At 40.2% G+C, this 12,910-nt stretch overlaps 1 protein-coding gene across 1 annotated transcript in view; it reads right to left on the bottom strand.

The window, feature by feature from the left end:
- LOC144894169 (eukaryotic translation initiation factor 4 gamma 3-like) overlaps positions 1-11,655 on the bottom strand; it is a 29,398-nt gene extending 17,743 nt beyond the window's left edge. The window contains exons 1-3 of the mRNA XM_078786249.1: positions 11,644-11,655; positions 8,884-8,988; positions 4,643-4,747 (exon numbers count right to left, since the gene is read on the bottom strand). Coding sequence (XP_078642375.1) covers positions 4,643-4,747; positions 8,884-8,988; positions 11,644-11,655 — 222 coding nt within the window. The remainder of the gene's footprint in view (positions 1-4,642; positions 4,748-8,883; positions 8,989-11,643) is intronic.
- Positions 11,656-12,910: the final 1,255 nt, after the last annotated feature.

Raw genomic sequence — 12,910 nt, 5'->3', positions numbered from 1 at the left:
TGTATCACGTAGTTCGGCCGCCATATTTGTTCTAAATGGCCGATAAAAAAGTACATTCCGGCAAGTCCTCGGTCTTTGACCGATTTTTCATCTGTCTGTGTGTCTGTTTGTCTGTCTGTCTGCAGCACTGCGTCTACACCGTTGCACGGAGAATCGCCAAACTTTGCACACATATTGGTCTTGCCCTGGAATAGACTGTGCCCAATTGATGACGTCATCGGTGACGTGGTTCGGCCGCCATCTTGGAAAAACCGAAAAACTTTGCACCTCTATATCTCCGAAAGTACTGTACAGAAAAAATTGAGACATGGCTCATTGTAAAGAACTCTCCATGGGGAATAAAATATGTTAATGATGACGTCATATGTCACGTGGTCGGCCGCCATCTTGGAAAAACGGCAAAAATTTGCACCACTATATCTCCAAAAGTGCTGAACAGAAAAAATTGAGACATGGCTCATTGTAAAGAACTCTCCATGGTGAATATAATATGTTAATGATGACGTCATCAGTCACGTGGTCGGCCGCCATCTTGGAAAAACCGAAAAACTTAGCACTTCCATATCTCCGAAAGTGCTGAATAGAAAAAATTGAGACATGGCTCATTGTAAAGAACTCTCCATGGGGAATAAAATATGTTAATGATGATGTCATCGGTCACGTGGTTCGGCCGCCATCTTGGAAAAACCGAAAAACTCTGCACCTCCACATCTCCAAAAGTCCTGAATAGAAAAAATTGAGGTATGGCTCATTGTAAAGAACTCTCCATGGGGAATAAAATATGTTAATGATGACGTCATCGGTCACGTGGTTCGGCCGCCATATTTGTCCTAAATGGCCGATAAAAAAGTACATTCCGGCAAGTCCTCGGTCTCTGACCGATTTTTCATCTGTCTGTCTGTTTGTCTGTTCACAGTACTACGTCTACACCGTTGCACATGGAATCGCCAAACTTTACACACATATTTGTCTTGCCCTGGAATAGACTGTGCCCTATTGATGACGTCATCGGTCACGTGGTTCGGCCGCCATCTTGGAAAAACCGAAAAACTTTGCACCTCTATGCATAGATATATTGCTAGATGCCGCATGGCCTATCAGCGCTTGTTGTCGCGATACGTCGGAAGCGCGGCCATCTTGCGGAGGAACAACCAGCATGTGTGATCATTGGATCCAAGGCTAAAAAATTGACTCCTTGACCGTAGCTCGGTGAATAATGAACGGATCTGTACAATTAATACCTCATTTTAATGCTGAGGAAAATTTCTATTTAATAAGAGAAAAGTTTTTCATAGGAGGAAAGTTGGGGTACTGTAAAAAGCAGACCGGCCAGATAAGCGGACCATCCAGAATCGCAGACCACCCACACAGCAGGAGCAGACCAGAGACTGAATAAACATTCTCTGTGACTCACAGGAAATTAATTAAGATTAGATGTACATATAACATGATGTTAAATATGGACTAACCAAATAATACTTTTAAAAAAGGCTATCAATTAAGCTCAATCAATTAATCCCTACCTCAAACAATTGTTGTGTTTAAATGGATGTACATGTATAACACACATAATCCTGTCATCTAAGAAACTCGGTTTGTGCTTGGATGGGAGATGTGTGCATGGAAGGCTGAGTGTTGTTCGCTTGGCGCGGCAGAGACAGACACACACCTGTGTCAAGAGACAGACACAGACTGGCACGGATCGACAGACACATACACAGACTCGCACGGCAGACACAGACAGAGACCGGCGCAACAGAGACAGACCGGCGCAACAGAGATAGGAGACACAGACAGACCGGCTTGGCAGACAGACACCCACAGGCACGGCAGAGACAGTGTATGTATCCATGTGTGTGTGTATGCCTGTGTTTGTGTGTGTGTGTGTGTGTGTGTGTGTGTGTGTGTATGTTTGTATGTATGTGTGTGTGTATGTGTGTGTGTATGTGTGTGTGTGTGTCTGTGTGTGTGTGTGTGCATGTCTGTGTGCGTTTATGTGTGTGTATATGTGTGTTTATGTGTGTGCCTGTGTGTATGTGTGTGTGTGTGTGTGTATATGGCTGTGTTTATGCGTGTGTGTGTGTGTGTGTGTGTTTATGTGTGTGTGTATGTGTGTGTGTGTGTGTGTATGTGTTTTTGTGGGGTAAAATGAACGTATCTTTCATTAAAACAGCTGTTCACTACCATCTCTTATCTTCCCCCATTCAAAACCTTGATCTTTTCTACCCCCGTTAATACATCCCAAATCCACCTCTTTGAATCTCCGACTTCATTCCGGAAATTCCTAGCAATGTCCATTTGTTATATTCTGTGTACCACTCCCCCCCCCCCCCCCCCCCCATCTCCACAACCGCCAGCCCTCTCCCTTCCATAGATCTCCCGATGTCCCTGCTCTCTACTGTTGTGTTTGTGTGTTTCCCCTTCTCTCCCCATCTTGTCTTCCGCTCCCTCTTTTTGTACACCGCTCCTTTCCTACGCCATCTCCAGGCATTGCAAATCGTCATTGCCGGGCACCGAAGGGGGCTCGGCAGTGACGCACGCTGAAAGAGAGTACTCAGTTTTCACTCTGGTTGTTTGTTTGTTTGTTTTCTTGTTTTCTTTCTTGTTTGTTTGTCCGGGCGATATCTCAGCCATCCTTTGAGCTAGGAAACTGAAATTTCGACACAATAGTGAAGAAGTCCTTTGTCAAAAACGGTATATATATTTTTTGATTAATCAATAAATTGAGGAGTTATTTAATTATTAGCGATTAATTAAGTACTTATTTAATTAATCAAATTTCCTTTCTCTTCTGACCATTAACTCAGGCACCTTTTGATTTAGGAAGCTGACATTTGGACATGCCAATGACCAGGTGATTTGGCTGCAAAGGATATTTTTGATTTATTAATTAATCAATTAATCGATTAATTATTTAATTATTCGATTAATGACAACAAAATTTTTTTTTTTAAGTTACAGATTCTGATGAAATAGTGGTAGTTTATGTGTTCTCTGACCAAATTGATTAATAATTTAATTTTTTTATGATTATTATTTATTTATTTTCATTATTAATCATTTATTTATTTTCTTTCTCATTTGGCCAATATCTCAGGCACCTTTTGAGCTGGGAAGCTAATATTTGGACATGAGTGACCAAGTGATGTGGCTATCAAGGATATTTTTGATTTATTGATTAATCATTTAATCGATGAATTATTTATTGATTAATCGATTAATTATTTATTGAGTAATCAATTAATTATTTAATTTTTTATTAATGACTTATTTAATTAAATTTCTGAAAGATACATCTTCGGATGAAGCACTAGTGGTTTAGTTATGCTATAAGCTAATTGATTAAGAAAATATTTTGTGATAATCTTTTATTGATTTTAATTGTACAATTAATCAATCAATCAGTGTACACCTCTCCCTCCCAATGCAGCCTCTATGAGCTGCACTGCGGTATTGCCGGGCGCCGCCGCGCTTTAGGATATTTAATTATTTGGCATGGGGGCGGTGAACTTTGAATGTATGTGTACTTGTTTGTTTGTTTGTTTTCTTTCTTTCTTGTTTGTTTGTTTGTTTCTTGGTTGTCCGGGCGATATCTCAGCCATCCTTTTAGCTAGGAAGCTGAAATTTCGGCACAGTAGTGAGCAAGTCCTTTGTCAAAAACGGTATTTTTTGTTTTTTGATTAATCAATAAATTGAGGAGTTATTTAATTATTAGCGATTAATTAAGTACTTATTTAATTAATCAAATTTCCTTTCTCTTCTGACCATTAACTCAGGCACCTTTTGAGTTAGGAAGCTCATATTTGGACATGCCACTGACCAGGTGATTTGGCTGCAAAGGATATTTTTTATCTATTAATTAATCAATTAATCGATTAATTATTTAATTATTCGATTAATGACAAAAAAAAATTTTTTTTTAAGTTACAGATTCTGATGATATAGTGGTAGTTTATGTGTTATCTGACCAAATTGATTAATAATTTAATTTTTTTATGATTATTATTTATTTATTTTCATTATTAATCATTTATTTATTTTCTTTCTCATTTGGCCAATATCTCAGGCACCTTTTGAGCTGGGAAGCTAATATTTGGACATGAGTGACCAAGTGATGTGGCTATCAAGGATATTTTTGATTTATTGATTAATCATTTCATCTATTAATTATTTATTGATTAATCGATTAATTATTTATTGAGTAATCAATTCATTATTTAATTTTTTATAAATGACTTATTTAATTAAATTTCTAAAAGATACATCTTCGGATGAAGCACTAGTGGTTTACTTATGCGATTAGCCAATTGATTGTGAAAATATTTTGTGATAATCTTTTATTGATTTTCATTATACAATTAATCAATCAATTAGTGTACACCTCTCCCTCCCAATGCAGCCTCAATGAGCTGCACTGCGGTATTGCCGGGCGCCAGAGGCGCCCCGGCAATGCCACGCTGCAGCATATTTAATTATTTGGCATGGGGGCGGTGTACTTTGAATGTATGTGTACTTGTTATATATTTTGTTTGTCTGGTTGATTTGTTTGTGAAATAAATGTTCGCTCTTTCACGAGCCTCGATTCAGTGTACAAAAAAAAACAAAAAAAAAAACCCTCTCAAACAGAACACACCAAACTCACTTGATCACAACTTGTCATCCCTCTTTTCGTGCTGGGCCTCCAGGAATTGCTGGAAGTTTTGAGGTCCAGACCACTTGGGGTGACGTGCTTCACAACGCGAGCACCCTGTGGAAACAAATGAAGAGTTTTTCAAATAAAACAGCAGCAGAAAAACATGATATGACAATACTGTAAAGTGGACACCGCACTTGCTCCAAAAATGATAATATTAATAATGATAATCATAATAATCATAATAATAATAATAATAGGAATATAATAATAATATAATAATAATAGGAATCATCGAATTTATCACTGGAGAAGTCTTTGTTTGTGTGCTTGTTTGTTTGTGTGTTTGTCTGTTTGTGTGTTTGTTTGTTACTTGCCGGAAAAGATTCCGGCAAGTATGTTAATCTGTTCGTTTGTCTGTCTGTCTGTTTGTCTGTCTGTTTGGTACTTGCTGGAAAAGATTCCGGCAAGTATGTTAATCTGTTCGTTTGTCTGTCTGTCTGTTTGTCTGTCTGTTTGCAGCACTACGTCTACACCATTGCACATAGAATGGCCAAACTTTGCACACGTATTTGTCTTGCCCAGGAATAGACTGTGCCCAATTGATGACGTCATCGGTCACGTGGTTCGGCCGCCATCTTGGAAAAACCGAAAAACTTAGCACCTCTATATCTCCGAAAGTGCTGAATAGAAAAAATTGAGACGTGGCTCATTGTAAAGAACTCTCCATGGGGAATAAAATATGTTCATGATGACGTCATCGGTCACGTGGTTCGGCCGCAATATTTGTCCAAAATGGCCGACAAAAAAGTACATCCCGGGAAGTCCTCGGTCTCTGACCGATTTTTCATCTGTCTGTCTGTTTGTCTGTTCACAGTACTACGTCTACACCGTTGCACGTGGAATCGCCAAACTTTAGACACATATTTGTCTTGCCCTGGAATAGACTGTGCCCAATTGATGACGTTATCGGGCACGTGGTTCGGCCACGATCTTGGAAAAACGGAAAAACTTTAAACCTCTATATCTCCGAAAGTGCTGAATGGAAAAAATTGAGACATGGCTCTTTGTAAAGAACTCTTCTCCATGGGGATTAAAATGTGTTAATGATGATGTCATCAGTCACGTGGTTCGGCTGCCATATTGGAAAAACGGAAAAACTTTGCACCTCTATATCTCCAAAAGTGCTGAATAGAAAAAATTGAGACATGGCTCATTGTAAAGAACTCTCCATGGGGAATAAAATATGTTAATGATGATGTCATCGGTCACGTGGTTCGGCCGCCATCTTGGAAAAACCGAAAAACTCTGCACCTCCACATCTCCAAAAGTCCTGAATAGAAAAAATTAAGGTATGGCTCATTGTAAAGAACTCTCCATGGGGAATAAAATATGTTAATGATGACGTCATCGGTCACGTGGTTCGGCCGCCATATTTGTCCTAAATGGCCGATAAAAAAGTACATTCCGGCAAGTCCTCGGTCTCTGACCGATTTTTCATCTGTCTGTCTGTTTGTCTGTTCACAGTACTACGTCTACACCGTTGCACATGGAATCGCCAAACTTTACACACATATTTGTCTTGCCCTGGAATAGACTGTGCCCTATTGATGACGTCATCGGTCACGTGGTTCGGCCGCCATCTTGGAAAAACCGAAAAACTTTGCACCTCTATACATAGATATATTACTAGATGCCGCATGGCCTATCAGCGCTTGTTGTCGCGATACGTCGGAAGCGCGGCCATCTTGCGGAGGTACAACCAGCATGTGTGATCATTGGATCCAAGGCTAAAAAATTGACTCCTTGACCGTAGCTCGGTGAATAATGAACGGATCTGTACAATTAATACCTCATTTTAATGCTGAGGAAAATTTCTATTTAATAAGAGCAAAGTTTTTCATAGGAGGAAAGTTGGGGTACTGTAAAAAGCAGACCGGCCAGATAAGCGGACCATCCAGAATCGCAGACCACCCACACAGCAGGAGCAGACCAGAGACTGAATAAACATTCTCTGTGACTCACAGGAAATTAATTAAGATTAGATGTACATATAACATGATGTTAAATATGGACTAACCAAATAATACTTTTTTTAAAGGCTATCAATTAAGCTCAATCAATTAATCCCTACCTCAAACAATTGTTGTGTTTAAATGGATGTACATGTATAACACACATAATTCTGTCATCTAAGAAACTCGGTTTGTGCTTGGATGGGAGATGTGTGCATGGAAGGCTGAGTGTTGTTCGCTTGGCGCGGCAGAGACAGACACACACCTGTGTCAAGAGACAGACACAGACTGGCACGGATCGACAGACACATACACAGACTCGCACGGCAGACACAGACAGAGACCGGCGCAACAGAGACAGACCGGCGCAACAGAGACAGGAGACACAGACAGACCGGCTTGGCAGACAGACACCCACAGGCACGGCAGACAGTGTATGTATGCATGTGTGTGTGTATGCCTGTGTTTGTGTGTGTGTGTGTGTGTGTATGTTTGTATGTATGTGTGTGTGTATGTGTGTGTGTGTGTCTGTGTGTGTGTGTGTGTGCATGTCTGTGTGCGTTTATGTGTGTGTATATGTGTGTTTATGTGTGTGCCTGTGTGTATGTGTGTGTGTGTGTGTGTATATGGCTGTGTTTATGCGTGTGTGTGTGTTTATGTGTGTGTGTGTGTGTGTATGTGTGTGTGTGTGTATGTGTTTTTGTGGGGTAAAATGAACGTATCTTTCATTAAAACAGCTGTTCACTACCATCTCTTATCTTCCCCCATTCAAAACCTTGATCTTTTCTACCCCCGTTAATACATCCCAAATCCACCTCTTTGAATCTCCGACTTCATTCCGGAAATTCCTAGCAATGTCCATTTGTTATATTCTGTGTACCACTCCCCCCCCCCCCCCCCCCATCTCCAACAACCGCCAGCCCTCTCCCTTCCATAGATCTCCCGATGTCCCTGCTCTCTACTGTTGTGTTTGTGTGTTTCCCCTTCTCTCCCCATCTTGTCTTCCGCTCCCTCTTTTTGTACACCGCTCCTTTCCTACGCCATCTCCAGGCATTGCAAATCGTCATTGCCGGGCACCGAAGGGGGCTCGGCAGTGACGCACGCTGAAAGAGAGTACTCAGTTTTCACTCTGGTTGTTTGTTTGTTTGTTTTCTTGTTTTCTTTCTTGTTTGTTTGTCCGGGCGATATCTCAGCCATCCTTTGAGCTAGGAAGCTGAAATTTCGACACAATAGTGAGCAAGTCCTTTGTCAAAAACGGTATATATTTTTTTTGATTAATCAATAAATTGAGGAGTTATTTAATTATTAGCGATTAATTAAGTACTTATTTAATTAATCAAATTTCCTTTCTCTTCTGACCATTAACTCAGGCACCTTTTGATTTAGGAAGCTGACATTTGGACATGCCAATGACCAGGTGATTTGGCTGCAAAGGATATTTTTGATTTATTAATTAATCAATTAATCGATTAATTATTTAATTATTCGATTAATGACAAAAAAAAAATAATTTTTAAGTTACAGATTCTGATGAAATAGTGGTAGTTTATGTGTTCTCTGACCAAATTGATTAATAATTTAATTTTTTTATGATTATTATTTATTTATTTTCATTATTAATCATTTATTTATTTTCTTTCTCATTTGGCCAATATCTCAGGCACCTTTTGAGCTGGGAAGCGAATATTTGGACATGAGTGACCAAGTGATGTGGCTATCAAGGATATTTTTGATTTATTGATTAATCATTTAATCGATTAATTATTTATTGATTAATCGATTAATTATTTATTGAGTAATCAATTAATTATTTAATTTTTTATAAATGACTTATTTAATTAAATTTCTGAAAGATACATCTTCGGATGAAGCACTAGTGGTTTAGTTATGCGATTAGCCAATTGATTATGAAAATATGTTGTGATAATCTTTTATTGATTTTAATTATACAATTAATCAATCAATTAGTGTACACCTCTCCCTCCCAATGCAGCCTCAATGAGCTGCACTGCGGTATTGCCGGGTGCCGGAGGCGCCCCGTCAATGCCGCGCTGCAGCATATTTAATTATTTGGCATGGGGCGGTGTACTTTGAATGTATGTGTACTTGTTATATATTTTGTTTGTCTGGTTGATTTGTTTGTGAAATAAATGTTCGCTCTTTCACGAGCCTCGATTCAGTGTACAAAAAAAACCAAAAAAAAAAACCCTCTCAAATAGAACACACCAAACTCACTTGATCACAACTTGTCATCCCTCTTTTCGTGCTGGGCCTCCAGGCATTGCTGGAAGTTTTGAGGTCCAGACCACTTGGGGTGACGTGCTTCACAACGCGAGCACCCTGTGGAAACAAATGAAGAGTTTTTCAAATAAAACAGCAGCAGAAAAACATGATATGACAATACTGTAAAGTGGACACCGCACTTGCTCCAAAAATGATAATATTAATAATGATAATCATAATAATCATAATAATAATAATAATAGGAATATAATAATAATATAATAATAATAGGAATCATCGAATTTATCACTGGAGAAGTCTTTGTTTGTGTGCTTGTTTGTTTGTGTGTTTGTCTGTTTGTGTGTTTGTTTGTTACTTGCCGGAAAAGATTCCGGCAAGTATGTTAATCTGTTCGTTTGTCTGTCTGTCTGTTTGTCTGTCTGTTTGCAGCACTACGTCTACACCATTGCACGTAGAATGGCCAAACTTTGCACACGTATTTGTCTTGCCCAGGAATAGACTGTGCCCAATTGATGACGTCATCGGTCACGTGGTTCGGCCGCCATCTTGGAAAAAACGAAAAACTTAGCACCTCTATATCTCCGAAAGTGCTGAATAGAAAAAATTGAGACGTGGCTCATTGTAAAGAACTCTCCATGGGGAATAAAATATGTTCATGATGACGTCATCGGTCACGTGGTTCGGCCGCAATATTTGTCCAAAATGGCCGACAAAAAAGTACATCCCGGGAAGTCCTCGGTCTCTGACCGATTTTTCATCTGTCTGTCTGTTTGTCTGTTCACAGTACTACGTCTACACCGTTGCATGTGGAATCGCCAAACTTTAGACACATATTTGTCTTGCCCTGGAATAGACTGTGCCCAATTGATGACGTTATCGGGCACGTGCTTCGGCCACGATCTTGGAAAAAGGGAAAAACTTTAAACCTCTATATCTCCGAAAGTGCTGAATGGAAAAAATTGAGACATGGCTCTTTGTAAAGAACTCTTCTCCATGGGGATTAAAATGTGTTAATGATGATGTCATCAGTCACGTGGTTCGGCTGCCATATTGGAAAAACGGAAAAACTTTGCACCTCTATATCTCCAAAAGTGCTGAATAGAAAAAATTGAGACATGGCTCATTCTAAAGAACTCTCCATGGGGAATAAAATATGTTAATGATGATGTCATCGGTCACGTGGTTCGGCTGCCATCTTGGAAAAACGGAAAAACTTTGCACCTCTATATCTCCAAAAGTGCTGAATAGAAAAAATTGAGACATGGCTCATTCTAAAGAACTCTCCATGGGGAATAAAATATGTTAATGATGATGTCATCGTTCACGTGGTTCGGCCGCCATATTTGTCCGAAATGGCCGATAAAAAAAGTAAATTCCAGCAAGTCCTCGGTCTCTGACCGATTTTTCATCTGTTTGTCTGTCCGTTTGTCTTTTTGCAGCACTATGTCTACACCGTTGCACGTAGAATCGCCAAACTTTACACACATATTTGTCTTGCCCTGGAATAGACTGTGCCTAATTGATGACGTCATCAGTCACGTGGTTCGGCCGCCATCTTGGAAAACCGAAAAAATTTGCACCTCTATATCTCCAAAAGTGCTGAATAGAAAAAATTGAGACATGGCTCATTGTAAAGAGCTCTCCATGGGGAATAAAATATGTTAATGATGACGTCATCGGTCACGTGGTTCGCCCGCCATCTTGGAAAAACTGAAAAACTTAGCACCTCTATATCTCCGAAAGTGCTGAATAGAAAAAATTGAGACGTGGCTCATTGCAAAGAACTCTCCATGGGGAATAAAATATGCTCATCATGACGTCATCGGTCACGTGGTTCGGCCGCCATATTTGTCAAAAATGGCCGACAAAAAAGTACATTCCAGGAAGTCCTCGGTCTCTGACCGATTTTTCATCTGTCTGTTTGTCTGTTCACAGTACTACGTTTACACCGTTGCACGTGGAATCGCCAAACTTTACACACATATTTGTCTTGCCCTGGAATAGACTGTGCCCAATTGATGACGTTATCGGGCAAGTGGTTCGGCCACCATCTTGGAAAAACGGGAAAACGTTAAACCTCTATATCTCCGAAAGTGCTGAATGGAAAAAAATTGAGACATGGCTCTTTGTAAAGAACTCTCCATGTGGAATAAAATGTGTAAATGATGATGTCATCAGTCACGTGGTTCGGCTGCCATCTTGGAAAAACGGAAAAACTTTGCACCTCTGTATCTCCAAAAGTGCTGAATAGAAAAAATTGAGACATGGCTCATTCTAAAGAACTCTCCATGGGGAATAAAATATGTTCATGATGATGTCATCGGTCACGTCGTTCGGCTGCCATCTTGGAAAAACGGAAAAACTTTGCACCTCTATATCTCCAAAAGTGCTGAAAAGAAAAAATTGAGACATGGCTCATTGTAAAGAACTCTCCATGGGGAATAAAATATGTTAATGATGACGTCATCGGTCACGTGGTTCGGCCGCCATATTTGTCCTAAATGGCGGATAAAAAAAGTAAATTCTGGCAAGTCCTCGGTCTCTGACCGATTTTTCATCTCTTTGTCTGTCCGTTTGTCTTTTTGCAGCACTATGTCTACACCGTTGCACGTAGAATCGCCAAACTTTACACACATATTTGTCTTGCCCTGGAATAGACTGTGCACAATTGATGACGTCATCAGTCACGTGGTTCGGCCGCCATCTTGGAAAAACCGAAAAACTTTGCAACTCTATACATAGATATATTACTAGATGCCGCATGGCCTATCAACAAGGCTAAAAAATTGACTTCGTGACCGTAGCTCGGTGAATAATGAACGGACCTGTACAATTAATACCTCATTTTAATGCTGAGGAAAATTTCTATTTAATAAGAGCAAAGTTTTTCATAGGAGGAATGTTGGGGGTACTGTAAAAAGCAGACTGGCCAGAATAAGCGGACCCATCCAGAATCGCAGACCACCCACACAGCAGGAGCAGACCAGACACTGAATAAACATTCTCTGTGACTTACAGGAAATTAATTAAGATTAGATGTACATATAACATGATGTTAAATATGGAGTAACCAAATAATACTTTTTAAAAAGGCTATCAATTAAGCTCAATCAATTAATCCCTACCTCAAACAATTGTTGTGTTTAAATGGATGTACATGTATAACACACATAATCCTGTCATCTAAGAAACTCGGTTTGTGCTTGGATGGGAGATGTGTGCACGGAAGGCTGAGTGTTGTTCGCTTGGCGCGGCAGAGACAGACACACACCTGTGTCAAGAGACAGACACATCCACAGACTCGCACGGCAGACACAGACCGGTGCAACAGAGACAGACCGGCGCAACAGAGACAGGAGACACAGACAGACAGACCGGCTTGGCAGACAGACCCCCACAGGCACGGCAGAGACAGTGTATGTATGCATGTGTGTGTGTATGCCTGTGTTTGTGTGTGTGTATGTTTGTATGTATGTATGTATGTATGTATGTATGTATGTGTGTGTGTGTGTGTGTGTGTGTGTGTGTGTTTGTGTGTGTGTGTGTGTGTGTGTGCATGTCTGTGTGCGTTTATGTGTGTGTATATGTGTGTTTATGTGTGTGCCTGTGTGTATGTGTGTGTGTGTGTGTATATGGCTGTGTTTATGCGTGTGTGTGTGTGTGTGTGTGTGTGTGTGTGTGTTTGTGTGTGTTTGTGTGTATGTGTCTGTGTTTTGTGGGGTAAAAGGAACGTATCTTTCATTAAAACAGCTGTTCACTACCATCTCTTATCTTCCCCCATTCAAAACCTTGATCTTTTCTACCCCCGTTAATACATCCCAAATCCACCTCTTTGAATCTCCGACTTCATTCCGGAAATTCCTAGCAATGTCCATTTGTTATATTCTGTGTACCACTCGCCCCCCCCCCCCCCCCCCATCTCCAACAACCTCCAGCCCTCTCCCTTCCATAGATCTCCCGATGTCCCTGATCTCTACTGTTGTGTTTGTGTGTTTCCCACTCTCTGCCCCTCTTGTCT

The sequence above is a fragment of the Myxine glutinosa genome, chromosome 11, assembly GCF_964187855.1.
Source record: "Myxine glutinosa chromosome 11, kmMyxGlut1.1, whole genome shotgun sequence".
NCBI lineage: Eukaryota > Metazoa > Chordata > Myxini > Myxiniformes > Myxinidae > Myxine > Myxine glutinosa.
This window is presented reverse-complemented; position numbering and strand designations above follow the sequence as displayed.